The following is a 23,813-nucleotide window of genomic DNA, read 5'->3' on the forward strand; positions in this document are numbered from 1 at the left end:
CAGTGGAACAGCCTGCCTCCAGAAGCAGTAAATGCTCCAACACTGGAAGTTTTTAAGAAGAGACTGGACAGCCATTTGTCCGAAATGGTGTAGGGTTTCCTGCCTGAGCAGGGGGTTGGACTAGATGACCTCCAAGGTCCCTTCCAACTTTACTATTATTATTATTATTCTAATGGGACTGTCACCAGGACAGAGATGACAGCTGCTCTTTAAAAATCAAGATTTAAATCGGGCTGATTTAAATCAAGCCTTTTTACTAGTGATTGTAATCGTGATTGAAATCAACTTGATCTAAATCAAATCCACTTTTGTTTTTGACCGATTCTTCTTTCTCTCCTTCCGGTCTTTTTCCACTCTGCTTCTTGAAGGAGTGGGATTTTTCCACTTCCAAAAGGACAACAAAAACCCTCGCCAAGCCTGCTTCGAAGCCTGCCCAGCATAGCCAAAACAGGTTTTTCTGACCTGCATGTCCGAATCCGGACACCTGTCCGAAACCTTCCATCCTTCCGGGTAGGTAAAATGAGGACCCAGATTGTTGGGGGCAATGTAAATATATATATACATTGCTTACTGGTGTACACCGCTTAGAGAGTGCTTGCACTTAAAGCGGTATATAAGTCTCGTAAATAAATAAATAAATAAACCCAGGAATTGCTCTCTGCTGCCCCCCGTGGTCCCACTGGAGGAATTGCAACCCAGATGTTGCACCCATTAAAAACAGTATTTTTTTGCCAAGAATTCCTTGGCGAGAGATGACCTTACGGAGTCTGGAGAGGAAATGAGCAATGAGTAACTCCGGTGTTGTTTTGAGATGAACTGGGTCAGGTCACTCTTATTTCCATTGCAACACTGAGAAAGTTTACAACAGGAGCCCAGAAGAAAGCAGCTTACACAACTCGGCCTTTCTCACCCAGCATCCATCAACGGCCAGCATTGCCCGGCGTTCCGCAATTTGGGAATTCTGCACATTGCAGTTCCCACATATTTGGGGAACATCTGTTTGCATAAGGTTGAGCCGAGCTAAGCCGGCGGATATTTGACGGACAGGCCTTCAACCCTGCTCTTTCCTCAGCTACAAGTAGACCGACCGAAAGAAAGTGACTTACAAGCAGTCCTCGGGTTTATGACGGACAGGCCTCCAAACCTAGACTTTCTGATCTACAAGTAGGCCTCAACTTACAACCACTTGAATTAGCAACCAACTGGCACTTTAAAAAAGCGACTTACAAGCAGTCCTCGGGTTTATGATGGACAGGCCTCCGAATCTAGACTTTCCGTACAAATTCTGAACTATAAGTAGGCCTCAACTTACAACCGCTTGGTTACTGAGAGTTTGGCACTTAAAAAAAGTGACTTACAAGCAGTCCTCAGGTTTATGACAGGCAGGCCTCCGAACCGACTTTTTCCGTGAAATGTCTGAGCTACAAGGCCTCAACTTATAACCGCTTGGTTAATCACTGTATGGCACTGAAAAAAGGGCCTTACAATCAGTCCTCAGGTTTATGACGGCAGGCCTCCAAACCTAGACTTTCTGATCTACAAGTAGGCCTCAACTTACAACTGCTTGAAGTTGTACTTTAAAAATTGGCACTTAAGAAAAGTGACTTACAATCAGTCCTCAGGTTTATGACGGACAGGCCTCTGAAACTAAGACTTTCCATACAAATTCTGAACTATAAGTAGGCCTCAACTTACAACCGCTTGGTTACTGGGAGTTTGGCACTTAAAAAAAGTGACTTACAAGCAGTCCTCGGGTTTATGACGGGCAGGCCTCTGAACCGACTCTTTCCATGAAATGTCTGAGCTATAAGTAGGCCTCGACTTATAACCGCTTGGTTAGTCACTGTGTGGCACTGAAAAAAGGGAGTTACAATCAGTCCTCAGGTTTATGACGGACAGGCTTCTGAACCTATTCTTTCTGATCTACAAGTAGGCCTTAACTTACAACCGCTTGAATTAGCAACCATCTGACACTTTAAAAAGCGACTTACAATCAGTCCTCAGGTTTATGACAGACAGGCCTCTGAATCTAGACTTTCCATAACCACTTGGTTCCTGACAGTTTGGCACTAAAAAAAGTGACCTATAATCAGTCCTCGGGTTTATAACGGACAGGCCTTCAAATCTAGACTTTCCGTGCAAAATTCTGATCTACAAATAGGCCTCAACTTACAACCACTTGATTACTGACAGTTTGGCACTAAAAAAAGTAACTTACAATCAGTCCTCGGGTTTATGACGGACAGGCCTTCAAATCTAGACTTTCCGTGCAAAATTCTGATCTACAAATAGGCCTCAACTTACAACCACTTGTTATACTGACAGTTTGGCACTAAAAAAAAGTGATTTGCAATCAGTCCTCGGGTTTATAACGGACAGGCCTTCAAATCTAGACTTTCCGTGCAAAATTCTGATCTACAAATAGGCCTCAACTTACAACCACTTGGTTACTGACAGTATGGCACTAAAAAAAGTAACTTACAATCAGTCCTCGGGTTTATGACAGATAGGCCTTCAAATCTAGACTCTCCGTGCAAAATTCTGATCTACAAATAGGCCTCAACTTACAACCACTTGGTTATACTGACAGTTTGGCACTAAAAAAAAGTGATTTGCAATCAGTCCTCGGGTTTATGACGGACAGGCCTCCGAATCTAGACTTTCCGTACCAAATTCTGATCTACAAATAGGCCTCAACTTACAACCACTTGGTTACTGACAGTTTGGCACTAAAAAAAGTAACTTACCATCAGTCCTCGGGTTTATGACGGACAGGCCTCCGAATCTAGACTTTCTGTACAAATTCTGATCTACAAGTAGGTCTCGAATTACAACTGCTTGAATTAGCGACCGTTCCGCACTAAAAAAAATCATTTACAATCAGTCCTCTTACTTACAACCGTTGCAGCATCCCACGGTCAAAATTTGACTGAATCCCACTGTCGTATTGCGCCCAACCAGCACAAGGTGTGTGTGTGTGCGCGCTGCAGATTGCTCCCCAGAGAGAGGAGGACAGGAGGTGATTCTAGCAAGCAAGCCAAGCTGCATGCTGGAACCGAAGACACCCTGCGAAGGGGAGAAAACTGAGCCGAAGGGAAATTTGAGGGTGCTTCCGATATCTGGGGCTTCCTTACCTTGTAAAGCCGGAAACGGGAAAGAAAAGGGAGAGAGCGACGCCAAGCCTCGAAACGCTGCATCCTGGCTGGGCAGATGACACAGTAACCAAGTCGGAAGGGACCTCGCAAGGTCTTCTAGTCCAACCCCCTGCTCAGGCAAGAGACCCTATATACCATTTCGGACAGACGGTTGTCCAGTCCCTTCTGGAACACCTCCACTGTTGGAGCACCCAGGAATTCTGGAGGCAGGTAGTTCCACTGGTGAATTGTTCTCACTGTCGGGAATGTTTGTCCTCCTTCGTTTCTAGGTTGCTTCCCCCCTTGAGGAGTTTCCGTCCGTCGTTTTTCATCCTGGCTTCTGGTGCTTTGGAGATGTTGGTCTTTGCTACCCAACCAGACTTTGTCCGTCTCAGTTCTGGAATTTTAAGTGCCACAACGAGGGACGAAGAAGCCAAATCCTTGAACTAGTCCGGTTATAAAAGATTCAATCAATCTCCCCAAATGATCCAGGACTGAAGCAAGCAGAACCTTATCTAGGCACACGGGCTCTCAAATTCCCTTGCAAGGACCCCATTTTCCATCCTGGGCGGGGGGAGGCCGCAGGGATGGAAACCTGGATCCACCAGCAAACTATCCGTTGCGCCATCCTTCTCAGTCGATCAGAATAGAGCTGGAAGGGGACCTCGGAGGTCTTCTAGTCCAGCCCCCTGCTCAAGAAGGAGACTCTATACCTTTCCAGACAAACGGCTGTCCAGACTCTTCTTAAAAATCTCCAGTGATGGAGCACCCACAACTTCTGGAGATGTTCCACTGGTTAATTGTTAATTCTCCTCACTGTTAGATGTCTCCTTAGTTCCAGGTTGCTTCTCTCCTCGGTGAGTTTCCATCCGTTGCTTCTTGTCCTGCCTTCGGGCGCTTTGGAGGTGGACTCCCTCTTCTTTGTGGCGGCCCCTGAGGGACCTTGGAGGTCTTCTAGTCCAACCCCCCCTGTTCAAGCAGGCAACCCTTTACAATTTCAGACAGGTGGTTGTCCCATCTCTTCTTTAAAATCCTCCAGTGACGAAGCACTCACAACTTCTGGTGGCAAGCTGTTCCACCGATTAATTGTCCTCGCTGTTAGGAAGCTTCTCCTGAATTCCAGGTTGCTTCTCTCTTGGGTCAGCTTCCATCCGTTGTTGCTTCTTCTCCGAGAGAGCTTCAGAAACCTCCGAATCCTCCAGCCACTATCTTCCTGCTTGCCCCAGCCCACGCCAGACAAAACCTCCTCCACGGGACTTGGTGTGTGTGTGTGTGTGTGTGTGAGAGAGAGAGAGAGAGAGAGAGAGAGAGAGAGAGAGAGAATGAATAATCCAGGGAGAGAGGGAGTGTGTGTGTGTGTACGTGGGAATAATGGGGGGGGAGAGTGTGTGTATGTGGGAATAATGGGGGGGGGAGCGAGAGAGTGTGAATAATGGGGGGAGTGTGTGTGTGTGTGTGTGAATAATTGGGGGGGGGAGAGAAAAAGAGAGAGTGTGTGTATATGTGAGAATAATCCGGATTTCCCCCCCCCCCCGCTCAGCAGAGCAGAGGGTTCGTGCAAAGACGATTCTCCTTGCACATACAAAAAAAAATAAAATAAAAAATGAACTTGTTGTGCTTCAAGGCCGAGACTTTGGCGTGCCAGCAGGCGTGTTTGTTCATCCTCTCCTCCCCTCCGGTCAGTCCTTGGGGAGGTTCCCACACCCCCCTCCCTCTGCTCCGGCCCATCGGCCAGCCTGCAACACAGACCCCATGGTAGTCGCCGGGAATGCTCGGTTGGGGTGGCTGCCAGGGAGGTCACATTTAACAGCGGCCCGGACAGACCATTTCCTGTGAGGCTCCGGCAGGGATTTTGCAAAAAGGCTTCCCGGCGGCTTTCCACCCTCCAGATTCCTGAAAAGCCGAAGCAGTTTGGGATTGAGCTGCTTTCCTGGGCAGCCAAACCAGACAGAGGATTGGGACACACAAACACACACACACACACAGGCAAGGCGGAGCGATGCTGGCCGAAGGGGACTGGAAGGAGCCACGCCACACGCTTTCGCCCCGGGGATGAGACAGAAACACAAAAACACCGGTCTCTGCTGCCAAGATTCCCGGGATGGAGGACACAGGCTGGCAAAAACAGGAAGCGTTTCTAGTCCAATTGAAGAAAATGGAAGAGGCTGGGGAAAAAAAAAAAATTGGCCAGGATGGTTGGTTGTAAGGCTGCTGCATTGGGCTGGAAGACCACCGAGGTCCCTTCCAGCGTTAGGATTCTTAAGTTCTTGTTCCAAATTGACTTTGCAAATCCCACCCAGTCCTGGCTCTTGTGCACTCGATCAGAATCCAAAGAGAGCTGGAAGGGACCTTGGAGGTCATCTAGTCCAACCCCCTGCTCAGGCAGGAAACCCTTTCAGACAAATGGCTGTCCAGTCTCTTCTTAAAAGCTTCCACTGTTGGAGCATTCAGCGCTTCTGGAGGCAGGTGGTTCCCCTGGCTAATTGTTTTCACAGTGAGGAAATTTCTCCTTAATTCCATGTTGCTTCTCTCCTTCATCAGTTTCCATCCGTTGCTTCTTGTTCTGCCTTCAGGCGCTTTGGAGAACAAGCTGACCCCCCCCCATCTTTGTGGCAGCCCCCCCCCCAAATATTGGAAGGCCGCTATCATGTCACCCTTAGTCCTTCTTTTCATTAAACATTTCCAATTCCTGCAGCAGTTCTGATGGCAAACGAAGCATTTACGAACAACTCTACTGTGGTTAGGGGGTTGGACTAGATGACCTCCAAGATCCCTTCCAACTTTTATTGTTGTTCTTGTTGTTGTTAGTCCAAATCTCTCTCCTGGACAGAGAGAAACGGGCCGCTGATTTGCTAAACGTTGCTTTTAAGCCAATCTCTTTGACCCAGCTCCTGGGAACTGTGTGGGAAGGGTCCTGTCCTGCTGCAAAAGCACGCTGAGGACTAGCAGCACGGGGTAAAGCACCTCCTAGTTCTTGGGTCTCTCTCTCTTGTCAACACAGCTGGGCAAGGAGGAGGCCGAGCGATGTGTTTGTCCACGAAGCCTCCGAACTGTCCTGGCAGCTGCACACTGTGCTCTTTCAGTCTTCCAGACGGACCCCAGGGAGAACAGCTGGCTGGATCGAAGATCAGCACTTCTGCAAAGGGATAGGGGAAGGCCAATCGGGGGCTATCAAGGTCTTCCTGTTTACTGGACAGAATCCCTGGCTTTCCAAAACCGCAATTCTGGCCCCAGGCCACTTGATCGCTCGTGGACTAAACCAAATAACCGAGTTGGAAGGGACCTCGGAGGTCATCTAGTCTGACCCCCAGCTCAAGCAGGAAACCCTGTAAAATTTCAGACAAATGGCTGTCCAGTCTCTCCTTAAAAACGTGCAATGTTGGAGCAGCCACCGCTTCTGGAGGCAGGCTGTTCCACTGATTAATTGTTCTCACTGTCAGGAAGTTTTTCCTTAATTCCAGGTTGCTTCTCTCCTTGATGAATTTCCATCTGTTGCTTCTTGTCCTGCCTTCAGGTGCTTTGGAAAATAGCTTGACTCCCTCTTCTTTGGGGCAGCCCCTGAGATACTGGAAAGCTGCTATCCTGTCCCCCCTCGTCCTTCTCTTCATTAAACTAGAGACATACTCATATCCTGCAACTGTTCTTCATATCAATCAATCAGAATAGAGATGGAAGGGACCTTGGAGGTCATCTAGTCCAACCCCCTGCTCAGGCAGGAGACCCTATACCGTTCCAGACAAAGGGCTGTCCAGTCTCTTCTTAAAAACTTCCAGCGTTGGAGCATTTACTGCTTCTGGAGGCAGGTGGTTCCACTGGGTTCATTGTTCTAAATGTCAGTTCCAGGTTGCTTCTCTCCTTGATGAGTTTCCATCCATTGCTTCTTGTTCTGCCTTCAGGCGCTTTGGAGAAGAGCTTGACTCCCTCTTCTTTGGGGCAGCCCCTGAGAGAGTGGAAGGCTGCTATCATGTCCCCCCTCGTCCTTCTCTTCGTTAAACTAGACATAGCCAATTCCAGCAGCCGTTCCTTGTATGTTTTAGCTTCCAGTCCCCTGATCATCTTTGTTGCTCTTCTCTGCACTCTGTACTCGCACACTTCTGAAGCTTGGCAAACAGAAAAGTTGAGACTTGGGGAAAAAAAAGTGCAGAGAAGAGCAACTAAGATGATTAAAGGCCTGGAGGCTGAAACAAAGGAAGAACGGTTGCAAGATTTGGGAATGGCCAGTCTAGATAGAGAAAAGAAGGATGGGGGTGGGGTTGCGTGGGTTTAATAACAACAACAACGATAAGAAAGACAAAAAAGTCCGGATAGTAGACGTGGAGACAGCAGAATAGACGAGAAAGAACTGGAGAAGATCATAAAATACAAAGACCTACAAATAGAAAGACTGGGGCAAAGGCAAGCAAGGGTAGTACCAATAGTCATAGGCGCCTTGGGTGCGGTCCCAAAACAACTGGAGCACCACTGGAACACCATCATCAGCATTGACAAATTCACCATCAGTCAATTGCAAAAGGCGGCCTTACTAGGAACTGCTTCCATCCTGTGATGATATCTGTAATATCCCATCAAACATCCACATCTGCCTATCCCAGGTCCTGGGTAAGGACTCGATAGGTAGACAAAAATGCCAATCCAGTCTGAACATCTGGCTGACTGTGCAATGATCAATAATAATAATAATAATAATAATCCCATCTTGCAACAATATCTGTAATACCATCAAACATCCACATCTGCCTATCCCAGGTCCTGGGTAAGGACTCGATAGGTAGACAAAATGCCAAATCCAGTCTGAACATCTGGCTGACTGTGCAATGATCAATAATAATAATAATAATAATAATAATAATAAAGAAGACAGCAACAGACAGTAAGTGCCGCCTATGCAAAGAAGCTGAAGAAACAGTGGACCACTTGGTAAGCTGTTGCAAGAAGATTGCACAGACTGATTACAAGCAGCGGCATGACAAAGTAGCAACAATGGTGCATTGGAAGATCTGCAAAAAATATCATTTGCCTGTAAGCAAAAACTGGTGGGATCATAAAATAGAGAAAGTCATAGAAAATGATAAAATTAAACTGCTCTGGGACTTCAGAATTCAAACAGACAAGCACCTGCAACATAACACCCCAGACTTAACAATTGTCGATAAGAAAGACAAAAAGTCTGGATAGTGGACGTGGCAGTGCCTGGAGATAGCAGAATAGAAGAGAAAGAACTGGAGAAGATAACAAAATACAAAGACCTACAAATAGAAATAGAAAGACTGTGGCAAAAGCAAGCAAGGGTAGTACCAATAGTCATAGGCTCCTTGGGTGCAATCCCAAAACAACTGGAGCACCACTTGAACACCATTGGCATTGACAAATTCGCTATTAGTCAATTGCAAAAGGCGGCCTTATTAGGAACTGCTTCCATCCTGCGACGATATCTGTAATACCATAAAACATCCACATCTGCCTATCCCAGGTCCTGGGTAAGGACTCGATAGGTAGACAAAATGCCAAATCCAGTCTGAACATCTGGCTGACTGTGCGATAATCCATAATAATAATAATGTTGGAAGGGGCCTTGGAGGTCATCTAATCCAACCCCCTGCTCAGGCAGGAAAGCCTATCCTATCCCATTCCTATCCTATCCTATTCCATTCCATTCTCTATTCTATTTTATTCTATTCTGTAATTCTATTCTATTTATTCTATTCTATTCTATTCTATTCTATTCTATTCTATTCTATTCTATTCTTTCTATTTCTGTCCTATTCCTTCTTCTATTCTGTTCCATTCTATGCTGCACTGCTCCACTCTTAATGGAAATTTGGGGTTCTATTGTGGTGGTAGGTGGAGAGCTACCTGTATACCCGGTAATAGGGCAGATTGGCCAAAAGTGAATTTCCTTTGCACCTGCCAGGAATTGAGGGCACCTGGCTTCCCTCTTAATTATTGCATGCGCGGCTCCAGGTGTCCTCCCTTGCAGCAGAGCTGACCCCCCCCCCAAAAATCTGTTTGAGGGGCAAGGCAGGAAAAACAAGTTGTCACTTTTGCTCAAGAGCTGCTCTTTAGGGATGTCCTAATTTCCTGCCAATGCAGCTTGAGGGCCCTCCGGTCCAGCCGTCTGCAGAAATCGCCTCTAGCTGCTGTTTACCACAAGGCTGCCCAGATATTGTCTCTGGTTCTCACCAGTCAGGGAAAGCACAATCCTTTCTTTCTTTCTTTCTTTCTTTCTTTCTTTCTTTCTTTCTTTCTTTCTTTCTTTCTTTCTTTTTCTTTCTTTCTTTCCTTCCTTCCTTCCTTCCTTCCTGTCTCTCTATCCATCCATCCATCCATCCATCCATATCTATCTTTTACATATCTATCTATACCAGTGGTTCTCCACTTGTGGGTCGGGACCCTATTTGGGGTCGAACGACCATTTCACGGGGGTCGCCAAACAACGCAGTCCGCCATTTTTTCCCCCTTTTTCTTAGCTGTGCTATTCCCTTTTATTCTATTGGCTTTCGAAAGCCAATAGAATAGACTCTCTTGAATAGAGTCTAATTCTATTGGCTTTCCAAAGCCAATAGGAGTTGTCCAGGTTGTCTCTGCCCTGCTGAGCCCGCCAAAAGTCCCATTCTGCAAATGGTGCTGCACCAGTTGAGTAGCCCTCGACTTACGACCGGTTGAGTAGTCCTCGACTTACGACTGGTTGAGGGGTCACGGCATTAAAAAGGTTGAGAACTACTGATCTATACATATCTACATCCATATCTATCTATCCATATCTATCTCACTCTGTCTATCTATCTATCCATCCGTCCATATCTATCCATCCATCTCTATCTATCTATCCATCCATCCATCATTCGTCCATATCTATCCATCTCTATCTATCTATCCATCCATCCATCTATATCTACCTATCCATCCATATCTACTTCTATCTATCTATCCATCCATATCTACATCTATCTATCTATCCATACATACATATCTATCCATCCATCCCAGCTTTCATCCATCCATCCATCCCAGCTTTCATGCCAACACGGAAGATAAGTATTTGCCAACCTTAGCGATTTTCAGAGACGTAAACCAACTCCCAGAATTCTCCAGTCAGCATGGAAGATAAGTATTTGCCAACAGTTAGCAACTTTGAGAGGCGCGGACTTCAACTCCCAGAATTCCCCCGCTGTGTTGGCAAACCCTATTTTAACAGGATCGTAATACAAACAAGATCGACATCAATTCCCACGAATAAGCACAGCCACCAGAGAGACCCAGCCCACCCCCCATCCTCCCGAAGCCCCCCCCAAAAAAAATTTCCAGCAAAAGCCCCCAACCCCCCCCTTCCCCCGGACACCATCTCCCATCTCTCTGCCCGGCCGGCATCGAAAAGTCAAGTTCTCCACGTTCACCCCATGGCTCAGCTCTTGATGCTCCCCAAATTTTGAAAACCGGGGTGGGGGAGGAATTCCTGCCCTTCACCCCAAATCCATCCACCCACCCATCCAAATTCAGACCTTCTGATTCTGGAGACCCCCTTAAGAGAGGCAGGCTAAGAAGAACGAAAAGAGGGGGTGGTGGACAAAAAAAAGCAGATTTTAAACAAACTCCGTTGTAGCTTTTCTCCAGCCTTCTTCTTTCTGAACTTCACATCCTCCCCCTCCCCATTTGCCTTGCCCGCCCCCTCCCCGCGTCCCCCGAAGAGGAATCTGGACCATCGTGTTCACGCCCATTCGGAGCTTGTGTACACTTTTGGAAAAGACCAGAATCCGGATTAACCTGCCCTTCCGGAGATTCTGGTTCACGTCACTAAGTGAGCTGGGAGTGTCCCACCTCACAATGGCTGCCCTGGATACAAGCCCCCCCCCCCGTAAAGGCCACGATCAGAGGCTGTGCGGGGGGGGAGAGGATGCTCCGCTCCAGACTTTGGCGGTACCCACTGTGGATGGGGATTCCAGTAGTTAAATCCCTCTGTAGTCTTGGGTGGGATGATGGGCTCGGTATACTCTTTGAGCTCCTGCCCAAGAAATGGGAAAATATAGGTAGTCCTCGCCTTACGACCGCAACGGAGCCTCCAAAATTTATGTCGTTAAGCGAGGCGGTTGCTAAGAGGGTTTTGCCCCGTTTTATGACTCTTCATGGCACAGTTGCTAACGGAATCCCTGCAGTTGTTAAGCTGGCAGTTAAGTGAATCTGGCTGCCCCCCATTAACGTTGCTTGTCGCAAAAGGGGATCACGTGACACGCATGCACACACATGACACTGCGACCGTCCTAAATAGGAACCAGTTGCTAGGTGTCTGAATTTTGTTCACCTGATTGTAGGGATGCGACGATGGTGGTTAAGTATGAAAAACGGAGGTAAGTCCCTTTTATTCCAGCGACGTATCTTTGAACGGTCGCTAAACGAATCGTTTAGAACTGATCTGTCATTTAGTCGTTTTGTCAAAAAAAAAAAAGGAATAAGGTTCGTGTGACACGAAAGCCGTTTAGGGATGTGGGAATTTCCTCGCTATCGGTTCTGTTATTTTGGAATTATTTATTAATAATGATGATGGTGGTGGTGGTGGAAGGGACCCTGGAGGTCATCTAGTCCAACCCCCTGCTCAGGCAGGAAACCCTATACCATTTCAGATAGTCTCTTCTTAAAAACTTCTAGTGTTGGAGCATTCACAACTTCTGGAGAGAGGTTGTTCCATTTCATTGTTCTCAATGTCAGGAAATTTCTCCTTACTTTAGAAATACTTTTTTAAAAATTACTTTTAGTGGCCAATCACCATCTTATTGCTTCGGCTTATTTTTGGTAGTGCTATTTTAAAAAAAAAAAAAACCCACCACCCTTTATTCCTCTGCAAACTGGTTTCAGACACTACGACAAACCACCAACTCACCCATCAGTGCAAACCACCATCCAAACCAGGAAAAATCTAACCAAGGTTAACTTTGACTCAGCTCGTCATTTTGTGTGAACGCAGCGAAGTCTCCAACTTAACCTGGTTATGCCGACAATGTAAAAAAGCAGCCTTGCTTTTGAAAACCAGTATTAAAAAACCAAAATACAGGTCAACCTTGTAGGGGAGATGTGTGCCCTAAAGTTTAATAAATAAATAATTGGGGGGAACAGGGGGGGGGGAGAATAAAGCTAAAAGCTTTGCAGAGAGATTCTGGAAAACAATAGCGGTAGTGGAAACATGGTCTGTTGGGTGTTCAGCAACCCAGTTCCCATCATCTCTACACCATTTCGGACAAATGGCTGTCCAGTCTTCTTCTTAAAAACTTCCAGTGTTGGAGCATTTACCTCCAGAAGCAGTAAATGCTCCAATACTGGAAGTATTGAAGAAGAGACTGGACAGCCATTTGTCCGAAATGGTGTAGGGTTTCCTGCCTGAGCAGGGGGTTGGACTAGATGACCTCCAAGGTCCCTTCCAACTTTACTACTACTACTACTATCTCCAGCCCAGAGGAGAACTTCAGCGCGGGCGGAAGGCCACATTGGGAAAGGTGGCCTGGGCGGAGTTCCTTCCTTCCTTCCTTCCTTAAATCATGCAAGAAAGAAGGGAAACAGCTTTGAACTCCAGAGCCTTCCAGCAAGGTCTCCTTGCTGTCTGCGCGGGGGGGGGGGGCTGACAAGACCCCTGCAGCTGCAAGGGTCCGCTGGCACAAAACACAGCGTTCTTTCCAAAAAAAAAAAAAAAAAAAAAAGGCAATGGGGCCTGTTAGAGATGAGGAAGCTACAAAACCCCTCTAAATTCATCGCTCTGAGTGAGATGCATGGTCTTCGAATTCTAGATACATGAGATCGATCGATCGATCGATCAATAGAGAGAGAGAGACAGACGGTAGGTACATGATAGATACATGATAAATACCTAATGATAAGACATAGCTAGATACAAGATAGCTATAGATGATATAGATTTATCCATGATAAAGACATGATAAAGACAGACAGACAGATACAGACAGACAGACGATAGGAACATGATAGATACATGATAAATACATAATGATAGACATAGGTAGATACAAGATAGGTAGATAGCTATAGATGATATCCTTGATAGATACATGATAAAGATAGACGGATAGATATAGATGGATACAGACAGACAGATGATGTCCATAATAGACACATGATAAATACATAATAGACATAAGTAGATACTAGATAGATAGCTATAGATGATATCCATGATAGAGACATGATAAAGATAGAAAGAGATAGATAGATATAGATGGATACAGACAGATAGATGATGTCCATAATAAACACATGATAAATACATAATAATAGACATAAGTAGATACTAGATAGATAGCTATAGATGATATCCATGATAGAGACATGATAAATACATGATAGACATAGCTAGATACAAGATAGCTACAGATATAGATTTATCCATGATAAATACATGATAAAGATAAACAGATAGATAGCTACAGACAGACGATAGGAACATGATAGATACATGATAAATACATAATGACAGATATATAGAACATAATAGAATAGATGGATAGCTATAGATGATAGTTACATGATATAGATGACAGGTAGGTAGGCAAGTAAAGAGAAAGATATGATAGATGATGGATGGATAGATGGACGGACAAGAGACAGACAGATGTAGGTAGGTGATAGACAGACAGAGGTAAAGAGACAGCTGATAGCTAGATATGGACTAGAGATGATAACTAGACAATTCAATATAGTAGACAGATGATAACGGAGGATAGAGATAGACAGAGATAATGACTGGCTACACAGCTCAATGGCTATAGATGATAAACAGATGGTAGATTGATAAATAGGTAGATAGAATAGATAAGATGGATGGGCAGAGATGATAGAGCTGAAAGCGAGAGAGAGAGAGAGAGAGAGAGAGAGAGAGAGAGAGAGAGAGAGAGAGAGAGAGAGAGAGAGAGAGAGAGAGAGAGATTGCATTCCATCTCATACTGACCCTCTGCCCTGGCACTGCCAACACGTCGGGTCTGGGCCCCGGAAGGAGGGAGCTTGCCAAGCTGGCCGAAGCCGTCCGCCCGAGCCCTTCCACCTCCTCCTCTTCCCCGCTGGCCAGCCGCTGGTAATCCGCCTTGTCCCCCATTCTGCCCAGCAGGACAACCAGAACCCCAATTTCTGCCAGCGGATGATCCCTGGTTTCAGAAACGGGCGAGGGAAGGGCACGGAGCTCCGGAGCCCTCGCCCCCCCTACCATCACCACCCCGGCCTAGGCATCAGGGTGAGTCAGCCATTCCTGCCTTCTCCTTCTCCATCCTTTCAGTTTCAGGCACCGGGCTGGTCCCCAGCCAGCCTGCATCCGGTCGCCATAGCGATGGGAGGCGGGCTTCTCCCACGGATGCCGCTGCGCTGCTGCGCTGCTCCCAGGCTGAGCTGATGCAAAAGGAGCTGGGGGAGGGGGGGAAGGAAGCCCCCACCCAGAAAGGGTCAGGAGGGAGGGGAGCATCACGCAATCCCCCAATGGCAGAAGCAGGGGAGGAGGAGGAGGCGAGGGGGGGGGCACTGTGGGGCAGAAGAGGGGAAGGCGCCACTGCGCAGGGTGTGAACTTGGCCTGCAGGCGGGCTGCTCTTTCCGCCCTTCTCCTGCCGAGTTTTCCTTGCTTTTCACGCGTCTCTCTGCAGGCTTGGAATACGCCCCCCCCCCACACACACAAACACACATAGGGCAAGGAAGGGGAAAGGGGGAGAAGAAATGGGAGGCCAGTTCCGTGGAAAGAACAGAGAAGGAATCTGGAAGCATCTCTTCAAACCAGTGAGGTTTATTCACAAAATAAACTATTTATTGATCAGGGTACAATAGAAGGTAAGGTTGCTTGATCTTTTTCTTTCTTTCTCTACCTTTTTCTTTCTTTCCTCCATCCTGTTCCTCCCTTTTACTTCCTTTCTTGCTCCTACCCACCACCCTCCCTTGCTTTCTATTTCTTTCCTTCCTTCCTCCTTCCCATTCCTCCCTCCCCTTTTCCTTCCTTCCTTGCTCCCATCCTCTCGCCCTCCCTCCCTTGCTTTCCATCTCTTCCCTTCCCTTTCTCCCTCATTCCTCCCTCCCTTCCTTTCCTTCCTCCCATCCACTTGCCCCTTTGCTTTCCACCTCTTCCCTTCCTTCCTCTCCGTCATTCCTCCCTCTTCTTTCCTCTCATCCACTTGTCCTCCCTCCCTTGCTTTCCATCTCTTCCCTCCCTCCTTCTTATTCCTTTCTCCCTCCCCCTCCCTTTCCTTCCTCCCATCCTCGCCCTCCCTCCCTTTCCATCTTCCCTTCCTTCCTCCCTCCTTCTCATTTTTTTCTCCCTCCCCCTTCCTCTCATCCTCTCGCCCTCCCTCCCTTTCCATCTTTTCCCTTCTTTCCTTCCTCCCATCCTCTCGCCCTCCCTCCCTTGCTTTCCATCTCTTCCTTCCTTCCTCCTTCTCATTCCTCCCTCCCTCCCCCTTCCTTTCATCCTCTCGCCCTCCCTCGCTTTCATCTCCTTCCTTCCTTCCTCCCTCCTTCTCATTCCTTCCTCCCTCCTTCTCATTCCTCCCTCCCATCCACTCGCCCTCCCTCCCTCACTTTCCATCTCTTCCCTCCCTCCTCCTTCCTTTCCTTCCTTTCCTGCTCCCACCCAGCCTCTCTCCCTTCCTTCTTACCTTACCATCTTCTTCCTTCCTTCCTCCCTCCCTCTGCTGAATCACGCAGATTTTAAAACCATTTTTTTTCCTTCTGCAATAATAAATCCAAATGCTGCAACACTCTCAAACTGTTCCAGCCTCCCCACAAACTGACCAAGTCTTCAGAAGCTGAAGAGAAAGGTTAAAATGGAGCGACGGCACAAACTGAGGGTAAAGGGGCTGGATTAGGAGCAGAGAGACCTGAATTCAAGTCGACCCAACCTACCTGACAGGGTTGTTGTTCTGGGGAAAAAGAGGAGGAAGGAAGGAGCGTTATGTTTGCCTCCTTGATTTATTTATCAAAATGATAAAAGATGGGATCAAAACAGTCTCCTAAATAAATAAAACAAACCCATCGGGTGAAGCTGTCCTGAGGGTTGTGAGAATCAGGCCAACTCGAAAGTTGACTAATTGGGGTTCTTGAATGATGTGAGCAAGGGGTCTTCAAACTTGGCCCTTTGATGACTTGTGGACTTCAATTCCCAGAATTCCTCAGCCAGGCACGCTGGCTGAGGAATTCTGGGAGTTGAAGTTCACCAGTCATGAGGGGGCCATAGTTCCCCCATGCTGGCTGAGGAATTCTGGGAGCTGAAGTTCGCAAGCCATGAAGGGGCCATTGTTCCCCCATGCTGGCTGAGGAATTCTGGGAGCTGAAGTTCGCAAGCCATGAAGGGGCCATAGTTCCCCCACACAGGCTGAGGAATTCTGGGAGTTGAAGTCCTCAGGCCATGAAGGGGCCATTGTTCCCCCACGCTGGCTCAGGAATTCTGGAGTTGAAGTCCACAAGTCATAAAAGGGCCAAGTTTGAAGACCCCTGGATTTGAGAATGAGGTTGTTGTCCCTTGTTAAGCCAGTTAGACTCTAGTGGCTGAGGCACCCAGTTAGAAAGCCAGAGGGAGACCTGAGTTCATTTCCTGCCTTAGCCATGAAAGCCAGCTGGCTGACTTTGGGCCAGTCCCTCCCTCTCTCTCAGCCCAACCCACCTCACAGGGTGCTGGTAAGTTGAGGAAAGGAGAAGTGAAGGAGGTGGGTTGGTTATTTATGCTGGCCACCTTGCGTTATTTGTAAAAGGGAGGGAAGGAAGAGAAAGAAAGGAAGGAAGGAAGGAAGGAAGGAAGAAAGAAAGAAAGGAAGGAAGGAAGGAAGGAAGGAAGGAAGGGGCAGGAAGGAAAGAAAGAGGGAGGAAAGATTGAAGGAGGGGGAGGAAAGAAAGAAGAGGGAGGAAAAAAGAAGGGAGGGGAGGGAAGAAAGAGCAGAAAGTAAGAGGTAGGGAGGAAAAAAGAAAAAATAGAGGAATGGAGGGAGGAAACAAAAAGGGAGGAAAGGAAGGAAGGAAAGAAAGAATGAGGGGAAAGAAAGAGGGAGGAAAAAAGAAGGGAGGGGAGGGGAGGAAGAAAGAAAGGATAGAGGAAGGGAGGGAGGGAGGAAAGAAAAAGGGAGGAAAGGAAGGAAAGAAAGGAGGGGGAGGAAAGAAAGAAGAGGGAGGAAAAAATAAGGGAGGGGAGGAAGAAGAAAGAAAGAAAGAAAGAAAGAAAGAAAGAAAGAAAGAAAGAAAGAAAGAAAGAAAGAAAGAAAGAAAGAAAAAAAAAAAAAAAAAGAAAGAAGCCACAATCTAATCCTGATCCAACTGCTCATCCTTGCAAATCACCTTCCGTGCACGTGTGAATGGGCACAGACTCTATTCCATTTGTCCCGAATGGTATAGGTCTATAGGATCTCCTGCCTTGGGCAAGAGGTTGGACTAGAGGACCTCCAAGGGCCCTTCCTGCCCTAGGATTCTACATATCCCATGTTCCTCTTTAGCTCCTTCTCCTTCCCACTTTCCAAATCCGGATCCAGGCCATCTTTTCCACCTCTCTGCACCCCACAGAAGCGAAAAGAGCCCACGGCCTCCTTCTCTGCCCACACATGTGCAAAATGCTTGGCCCACGCAATGATGTCACGGCTGTGTGGGGTACAACAAGAATCCAGGAAACACATGTAGGCTGTGGCAGGCGGAAGTGACGGAGGAGGGACGGGTGAGCTGCCAGCCGCCGTCTCCCGAAACCCAGAGAAACAAACACATGCTGGGAAAGTCAGGAAAAATGCCACTGCTGGCAGGAAGCCCGTTTGTGCCGTGTGTGTTTGTGTGCGTTTGTGTAATTTCTCCCTTCCCCAGGGAAGCCTGCTAAGCCTCAAAGGAAGATAAGGCATAAGCAACTTTCTCAGAGATTTTTAAAAGGTGGGAAACTTGCAGAGGGTTTATTACTGTTTGAGAAGGAAGGAAGGAAGGAAGGAAGGAAGGAAGGAAGGAAGGAAGGAAGGAAGGAAGGAAGAAAGAAAGAAAGAAAGAAAGAAAGAAAGAAAGAAAGAAAGAAAGAAAGAAAGAAAGAAAGAAAGAAAGAAAGAGAGGAGGGAGACCTTTAACACCATCCAAATATCAACATCTGCCTATTTCAAATCTTTGGGAAGGACTCAATAGGTGGACAAAAATTCCAAATCCAGTCTAAATATCTGGCTATGTGGTGAACCATAACAACAACCATCGGCATTGACAAAATTCCCACCAGTCAATTGCAAAAGGCAGCTTGACTTGGGACAGCTTCCATCCATCCATCCATCCATCCCAGCTTCCATCCATCCATCCATCCCAGCTTCCATCCATCCATCCATCCATCCATCCCAGCTTCCATCCATCCATCCATCCATCCATCCATCCATCCATCCATCCATCCATCCATCCCAGCTTCCATCCATCGATCCATCCATCCATCCATCCCAGCTTTCTTCCATCCATTCATCCGTCCGAGCTTCCATCCATCCCAGCTTTCTTCCATCCATCCATCCGTCCGAGCTTCCATCCATCCCAGCTTCCATCCATCCATCCGTCCGAGCTTCCATCCATCCCAGCTTCCATCCATCCATCCCAACTTCCATCCATCCCAGCTTCCATCCATCCATCCCAGTTTCCATTCCTCCGTTCATCCATCCCAGCGTCCATCAACACTATCAGACAACATCTGCCCATCCAAGGTCCTTGGGAAGGACTCAATAGGTGGACCAAGATGCCAAATCCAGCCTAAACATCTGGCCACAGTGATAACAATAACCATCAGCATTGACAAAAATCCATATTGGGTCAATTGCAAAAGGCAGCTTGACTTGAACAGCTTCCATCCTGCCATGGAGACCTTTCTCGGCATCCAATATCCACATATCTGCCCATCCCAGCTCCTTGGGGAGGACTCGATAGGTGGATTAAAAAGGCCACAAAGCCATAATAATAATTGTGGCTGTGGATGCCCCTTTTTTTCTGGCTGAGGGATTCTGGGAGTTGAAGTCCACAAGTTATCAAAGGGCCAAGTTTGAAGACCCCTGTCTTAAATCTAACAAACAAAATGGAGGCTGGCTGAGGGATTCTGGGAGTTGAAGTCCACAAGTCCTAAAAGGGCCAAGTTTGAAGACCCCTGTCTTAAATCTAACAAACAAAATGGAGGCTGGCTGAGGGATTCTGGGAGTTGAAGTCCACAAGTCATAAAAGAGCCAAGTTTGAAGACCCCTGTCTTAAATCTAACAAACAAAATGGAGGCTGGCTGAGGGATTCTGGGAGTTGAAGTCCACAAGTCACAAAAGGGCCAAGTTTGAAGACTCCCGTCTTAAATCTAACAAACAAAATGGAGGCTGGCTGAGGGATTCTGGGAGTTGAAATCCACAAGTCACAAAAGCGCTAAGTTTGAAGACCCCCTGCTTTATAAGAATAACACAATCTTCCCCCCATCGCCAACCAACAATCAAAGTAACAATACAATTGTTACACAACTTCAAACGCTTCAGATGTGGCCAACTCCTGCATCCAAACACGAAGTTAACACGCCTCAAAAAATCACCTCGGCGGGGGAAACAGGCCGCCCTTAAAAAGCCCAGGGTTACAGGTAGTCCTCGACTTACGACTACAAGGGAGACCAACATTTCCATTGCTGAGCGAAGACAGATGTTTCACTTGTGTCCCACTTTGCGACCTTTCCTGCTCCCGTTGTTAAGTGAATCACTGCAGTCGTGAAGTTGTTCAGTGAACCTGGTTTGCCCCGTTGACTTTGCTTGTCAGAGGTTTTATGACCACGATTGAGCCCCAAAATTTCCGTCGCTAAGTGAGACACTTGTCAGGAGTTTTCCCCCACTTTACGACCTTTCTTGCCCCAGTTAATCATTGCAGTTAAGTTAGCAACACGGTTGTTAAGTGAATCTGGCTTCCCCGTTGACTTGGCTTGTCAGAAGGCCGCAAAAGGGAGACCCCAGGATCCCAGGAAACTGCGACCGTCGTAAGTACGAGTCTGTTGCCAAGGGTGTCCGAACTTTGATCTCTTGACCATGTGGAGAGGGTGCCAGGGTCATCAGTGTGAAAAACGATCCTAGGTCAGTCTTGTCAGTCTGGCGTTGTAACTTCGAACGGTCACTAAACAGAACAGTCGTAAGTCGAGGACTACCTGTACGGGGCGCCTGCTTTTCTTTTAAAGACTCCTGTCCCCCAGAAGCAAGGAGGTTCTGCCTTCCCCAAACCGCCCAAATACACCTGCATAACGAAAACCTGGATCTCGCAGCTCTGCTAAGAATTGTGGTGATGTGGTAACTTCAAACAGTCACTAAACAGAACAGTCGTAAGTCGAGGACCACCTGTACAGGATCTCCTGCTTTTCTTTTAAAGACTCCTGTCCCCCATAAGCAAGGGGGGGCGTTTCTGCCTTCCCCAAACCGCCCAGTTACACCTGCACAACAAAAACCTGCATCTCTCAGCCCTGCTTAGAGTTGTGATGATCTTCACACAACCGTTTGACAGATCCGGGTTTCCTACCTTGGAAGGAAGGGGAGCTCAGAAACGGAAGGATTTCAGCCGCTTGAAATGCCACAATTAAAGGCTCAGCATCTTCACACAGGGAGACGGGAGAAACCAGCGCCTCCTCCTTCACACACATTTTGCGAAACCCTCAGGTGTGTTGTCATCACGCATGTGATCGGAAGCGGACGATGAGGCACCAGCGTTTGCCGTGAAGGATCCTCACAAGGCAGGTGACCTCAGCTGTGTGAGCCATCAGACAGCAAGTCAAGTCTTGCAACCTATCATGGCATGTTTGACATCGTTCTGGAATGGGGCGGGAACCCTGAGGTCATCTAGTCCAGCCCGCTTGCTCAAGTGTAAATCATTTGGGGCAGAGAGCAATCCAGACTGAGGAACTGTCACATATTGTGGTCCTAACTTTTATTTTACTGGCTGACAGCCTCAAGCGTCACAAACATTCTCCTCTTTTTTTTTATTATTATGATTATTATTTATTCGTTTTATTTATTTATCTATTCACCCACCACGTTCCAAACGGTTCTTGGTGTTTACGAAACGTCCATAAAAATACATTTAAAACATCCGGAAAATGAAATAAAAAGCAAATCTGACTACGTCTTATACAGGTTGTCCTCGACTTACAACTGTTCGTTTAGTGACCGTCTGAAATGACAGCAGCACTGGAAAAAAAGGGCCTTACGACCGTTTTTCACACTTACGACGGTGGCATTCCCAGGGTCATGTGATCAAAATCTGGGTACCTGGCAACTGCCACCTATTTATGACAGTTGCAGCACGTGACTGCTCTTAGTGGCAAGCAAAGTCAATGGGGGAAAGCTGGATTCACTTAATGACCGCATGACTGTGGCAAAAACAAAGGTTGTAAAATGGGGTACAACTCGTTTAACAACTGCCTTGCTCAGTGGATAAAATTCGGAGCCCGTGTGCTTGTAAATTGAGCATTATTTGTTACACACAAATCCATCCATCCATTTATCCATCTATCCAATAATCACTCATCTGTTTATCCATCTATTTATCCATCCACCCATTTATTCATCCATCATCCATCCATTTATCCATCATTTATCCATCTATCCATCCATTTATCCATCATTCATCCATTTATCCATCGATCCATCCAGCCACCCATTTATCCATCCATCATTTATTCATTTATCCACCTATCCATCCATTTATCCATCATTCATCCATTTATCCATTTATCCATCCATCCATCATTCATCCATTTATCCATCCATCATTCATCCATTTATCCATCCATCCATCATTCATCCATTTATCCATCTATCCATCTGTCCATCCATCACCCATTCATTTATCCATCCAATAATCATCCATCCATTTATCCATCCACCCATTTATTCATCTGTCATTCATCCATTTATCCCTTTATCCATCCATCCATCCATTTATCCATCATTCATTCATCCAGTTATTCATTCATTTATCCATCCATCCAATAGGCCACCCATCTCCCTGAAAATGGTGATTTTGGACAGTTTACGGATCTTAAAAAGACAAATAGAAAAAGAATTACTTTTTTTAAACCATGCAACTTGGGGGGAAAAAACACAGTTAAAATACATCACTGGCAACAGTCTGTTTCTCCAGCTCTTTTGGAAACGGTTCAGTTTTTAATAGCTATACAGAAAGCACAAAGACCATGTTCCAATATCTAGGGCAGGGTTCTCCAAACATGGATGTGTGGACTTCAACTCCCAGAATTCCCCATCCAGTTTGGAGATCCCTGATCTAGGAGGAGGCTACTGGCGTCCCAGCAGAGAACCCCCACCCACAGCTCTCCACCCCATCAATTTGTGGGGAGCCACTAACAGGTTCTCTCAGGAAACTGAGTCAGGCACCTCAAAACCAGTTCGAGAGGAGAACACAACACCTTCAAACGTTAAAAACCAGCATCTCAAAATTACATTCAGAAGCCAACACGTAGCTCACGAGAGATCCACTTATAACCTATTTGTTTAGCGGTCCTTCGAAGTAACGGCCCTAAAAGAATTGACTTAAGGACGGTCCTCACACTTACAACCGTTACAGCAACTCCTCCAGTCACATGATCAAAATTGGGGTGCTAGGCCACTGGCTTGTACTTACGACTGTTGTAATACCCCAGGGTCACGTGATCACCATTTCCCAGCTGGCATCCAACAAAGTCAACGGGGAAAAAACAGATTAGCTTAACGACGTGTGACCCACTTAACCACTGCAGTGATTCATTTAATAACCATGACAAAAAAGGTCATAAAATTGTGGCATGAAACTCATTTAACGACCACCTTGCTGGCTCAGAATTGTGGTCATAATGTGAGGACTACCTGGTTTAAACTAGCCAGCATTCAGGCGGTTACTTTCTGGATTATGTATAGGTTTCCTGCCTGAGCAGGGGATTGGACTAGATGACCTCCTAGGTCCCTTCCAACTTTTATTACTACTATTACTACTACTACCACTACTACTACTACTACTACTACTATTACTACTACTATTATTATTATGTGAAGTCTTTAGGTGACTCTTAAGGGCAAGCACGGTTTAAGATTCAAGCACTAGCTGGCCAGGCCTTAGTCATGATCACAACATCCTTGCAAAGTAGGACGATATCCACGCCACCACGCTGCACGTAAAAAATGTGGCTGCTGAGGGCAAAAAGATCACCTCCAAGACACACAGTGGTTCCTTTCACACAATACAGCTAGTCCCCAACTTACAACAGTTCCTTTAGTGACCAAAGTCACAACAGCACTGAAAAATGCGACTTATGACCGTTTTCCAGCTATGACCTTTGAAGCAGCCCCAAGATCACGTGATCCAAATTCAGATGCTCAACTGACTCATATTTACGACGGTCGCAGTGTCTCCTGGGATCACGGGATCCCCTTGTGACCTCCCGACAAGCAAAAGTCGATGGGGAAGCCGGATTCACTTAACAACCGTGTTATTAATTGAACAACTGCGGTGATTCATTTAACAACCGAGGCGAGACAGGTTGTTTAAAATGGGGCAAAGCTCACTTTAGCAGGTGTCTCGCTTAGCGACGGAAATTTGGGACTCCAATTCGGTCCTATGTCAAGGACTACATGTACACTGCCCCATTTCTACATTTGCACAACACCCCGATAATCCATTAGGATGCAACACGGCTGCATTAACGCTGCAGCCTGCAATTTCCTGACGTTAAACCC

The 23,813-nt window shown here is 46.7% G+C and overlaps 1 protein-coding gene across 21 annotated transcripts in view; it reads right to left on the reverse strand.

The window, feature by feature from the left end:
* The window catches only part of TNK2 (tyrosine kinase non receptor 2), a 134,134-nt gene that overhangs the window by 91,023 nt on the left and 19,298 nt on the right, over positions 1-23,813 (reverse strand). Inside the window, exon 5 of one of the 21 annotated variants that reach the window (XM_039363795.1) lies at positions 10,182-10,317. The exons of 17 other annotated variants lie outside the window; for them this stretch is intronic. Coding sequence is in view for 2 of the 4 variants with exons in the window: in XM_039363787.1 (XP_039219721.1) it covers positions 14,080-14,334 (255 nt within the window). In the remaining 2 variants the exon portion in view is untranslated. Of the gene's footprint in view, positions 1-1,741; positions 3,081-3,134; positions 3,896-10,181; positions 10,318-14,079; positions 15,027-23,813 lie in introns of those variants that run through there. 3 more of the 21 variants (XM_039363787.1, XM_039363794.1, XM_039363797.1) reach the window with 3 other exon arrangements.

This window comes from Crotalus tigris, unplaced genomic scaffold (genome assembly GCF_016545835.1).
Source record: "Crotalus tigris isolate CLP2741 ecotype Arizona unplaced genomic scaffold, ASM1654583v1 scf7180000019599.1365583, whole genome shotgun sequence".
In the NCBI taxonomy this organism is placed as follows: Eukaryota; Metazoa; Chordata; class Lepidosauria; order Squamata; family Viperidae; genus Crotalus; species Crotalus tigris.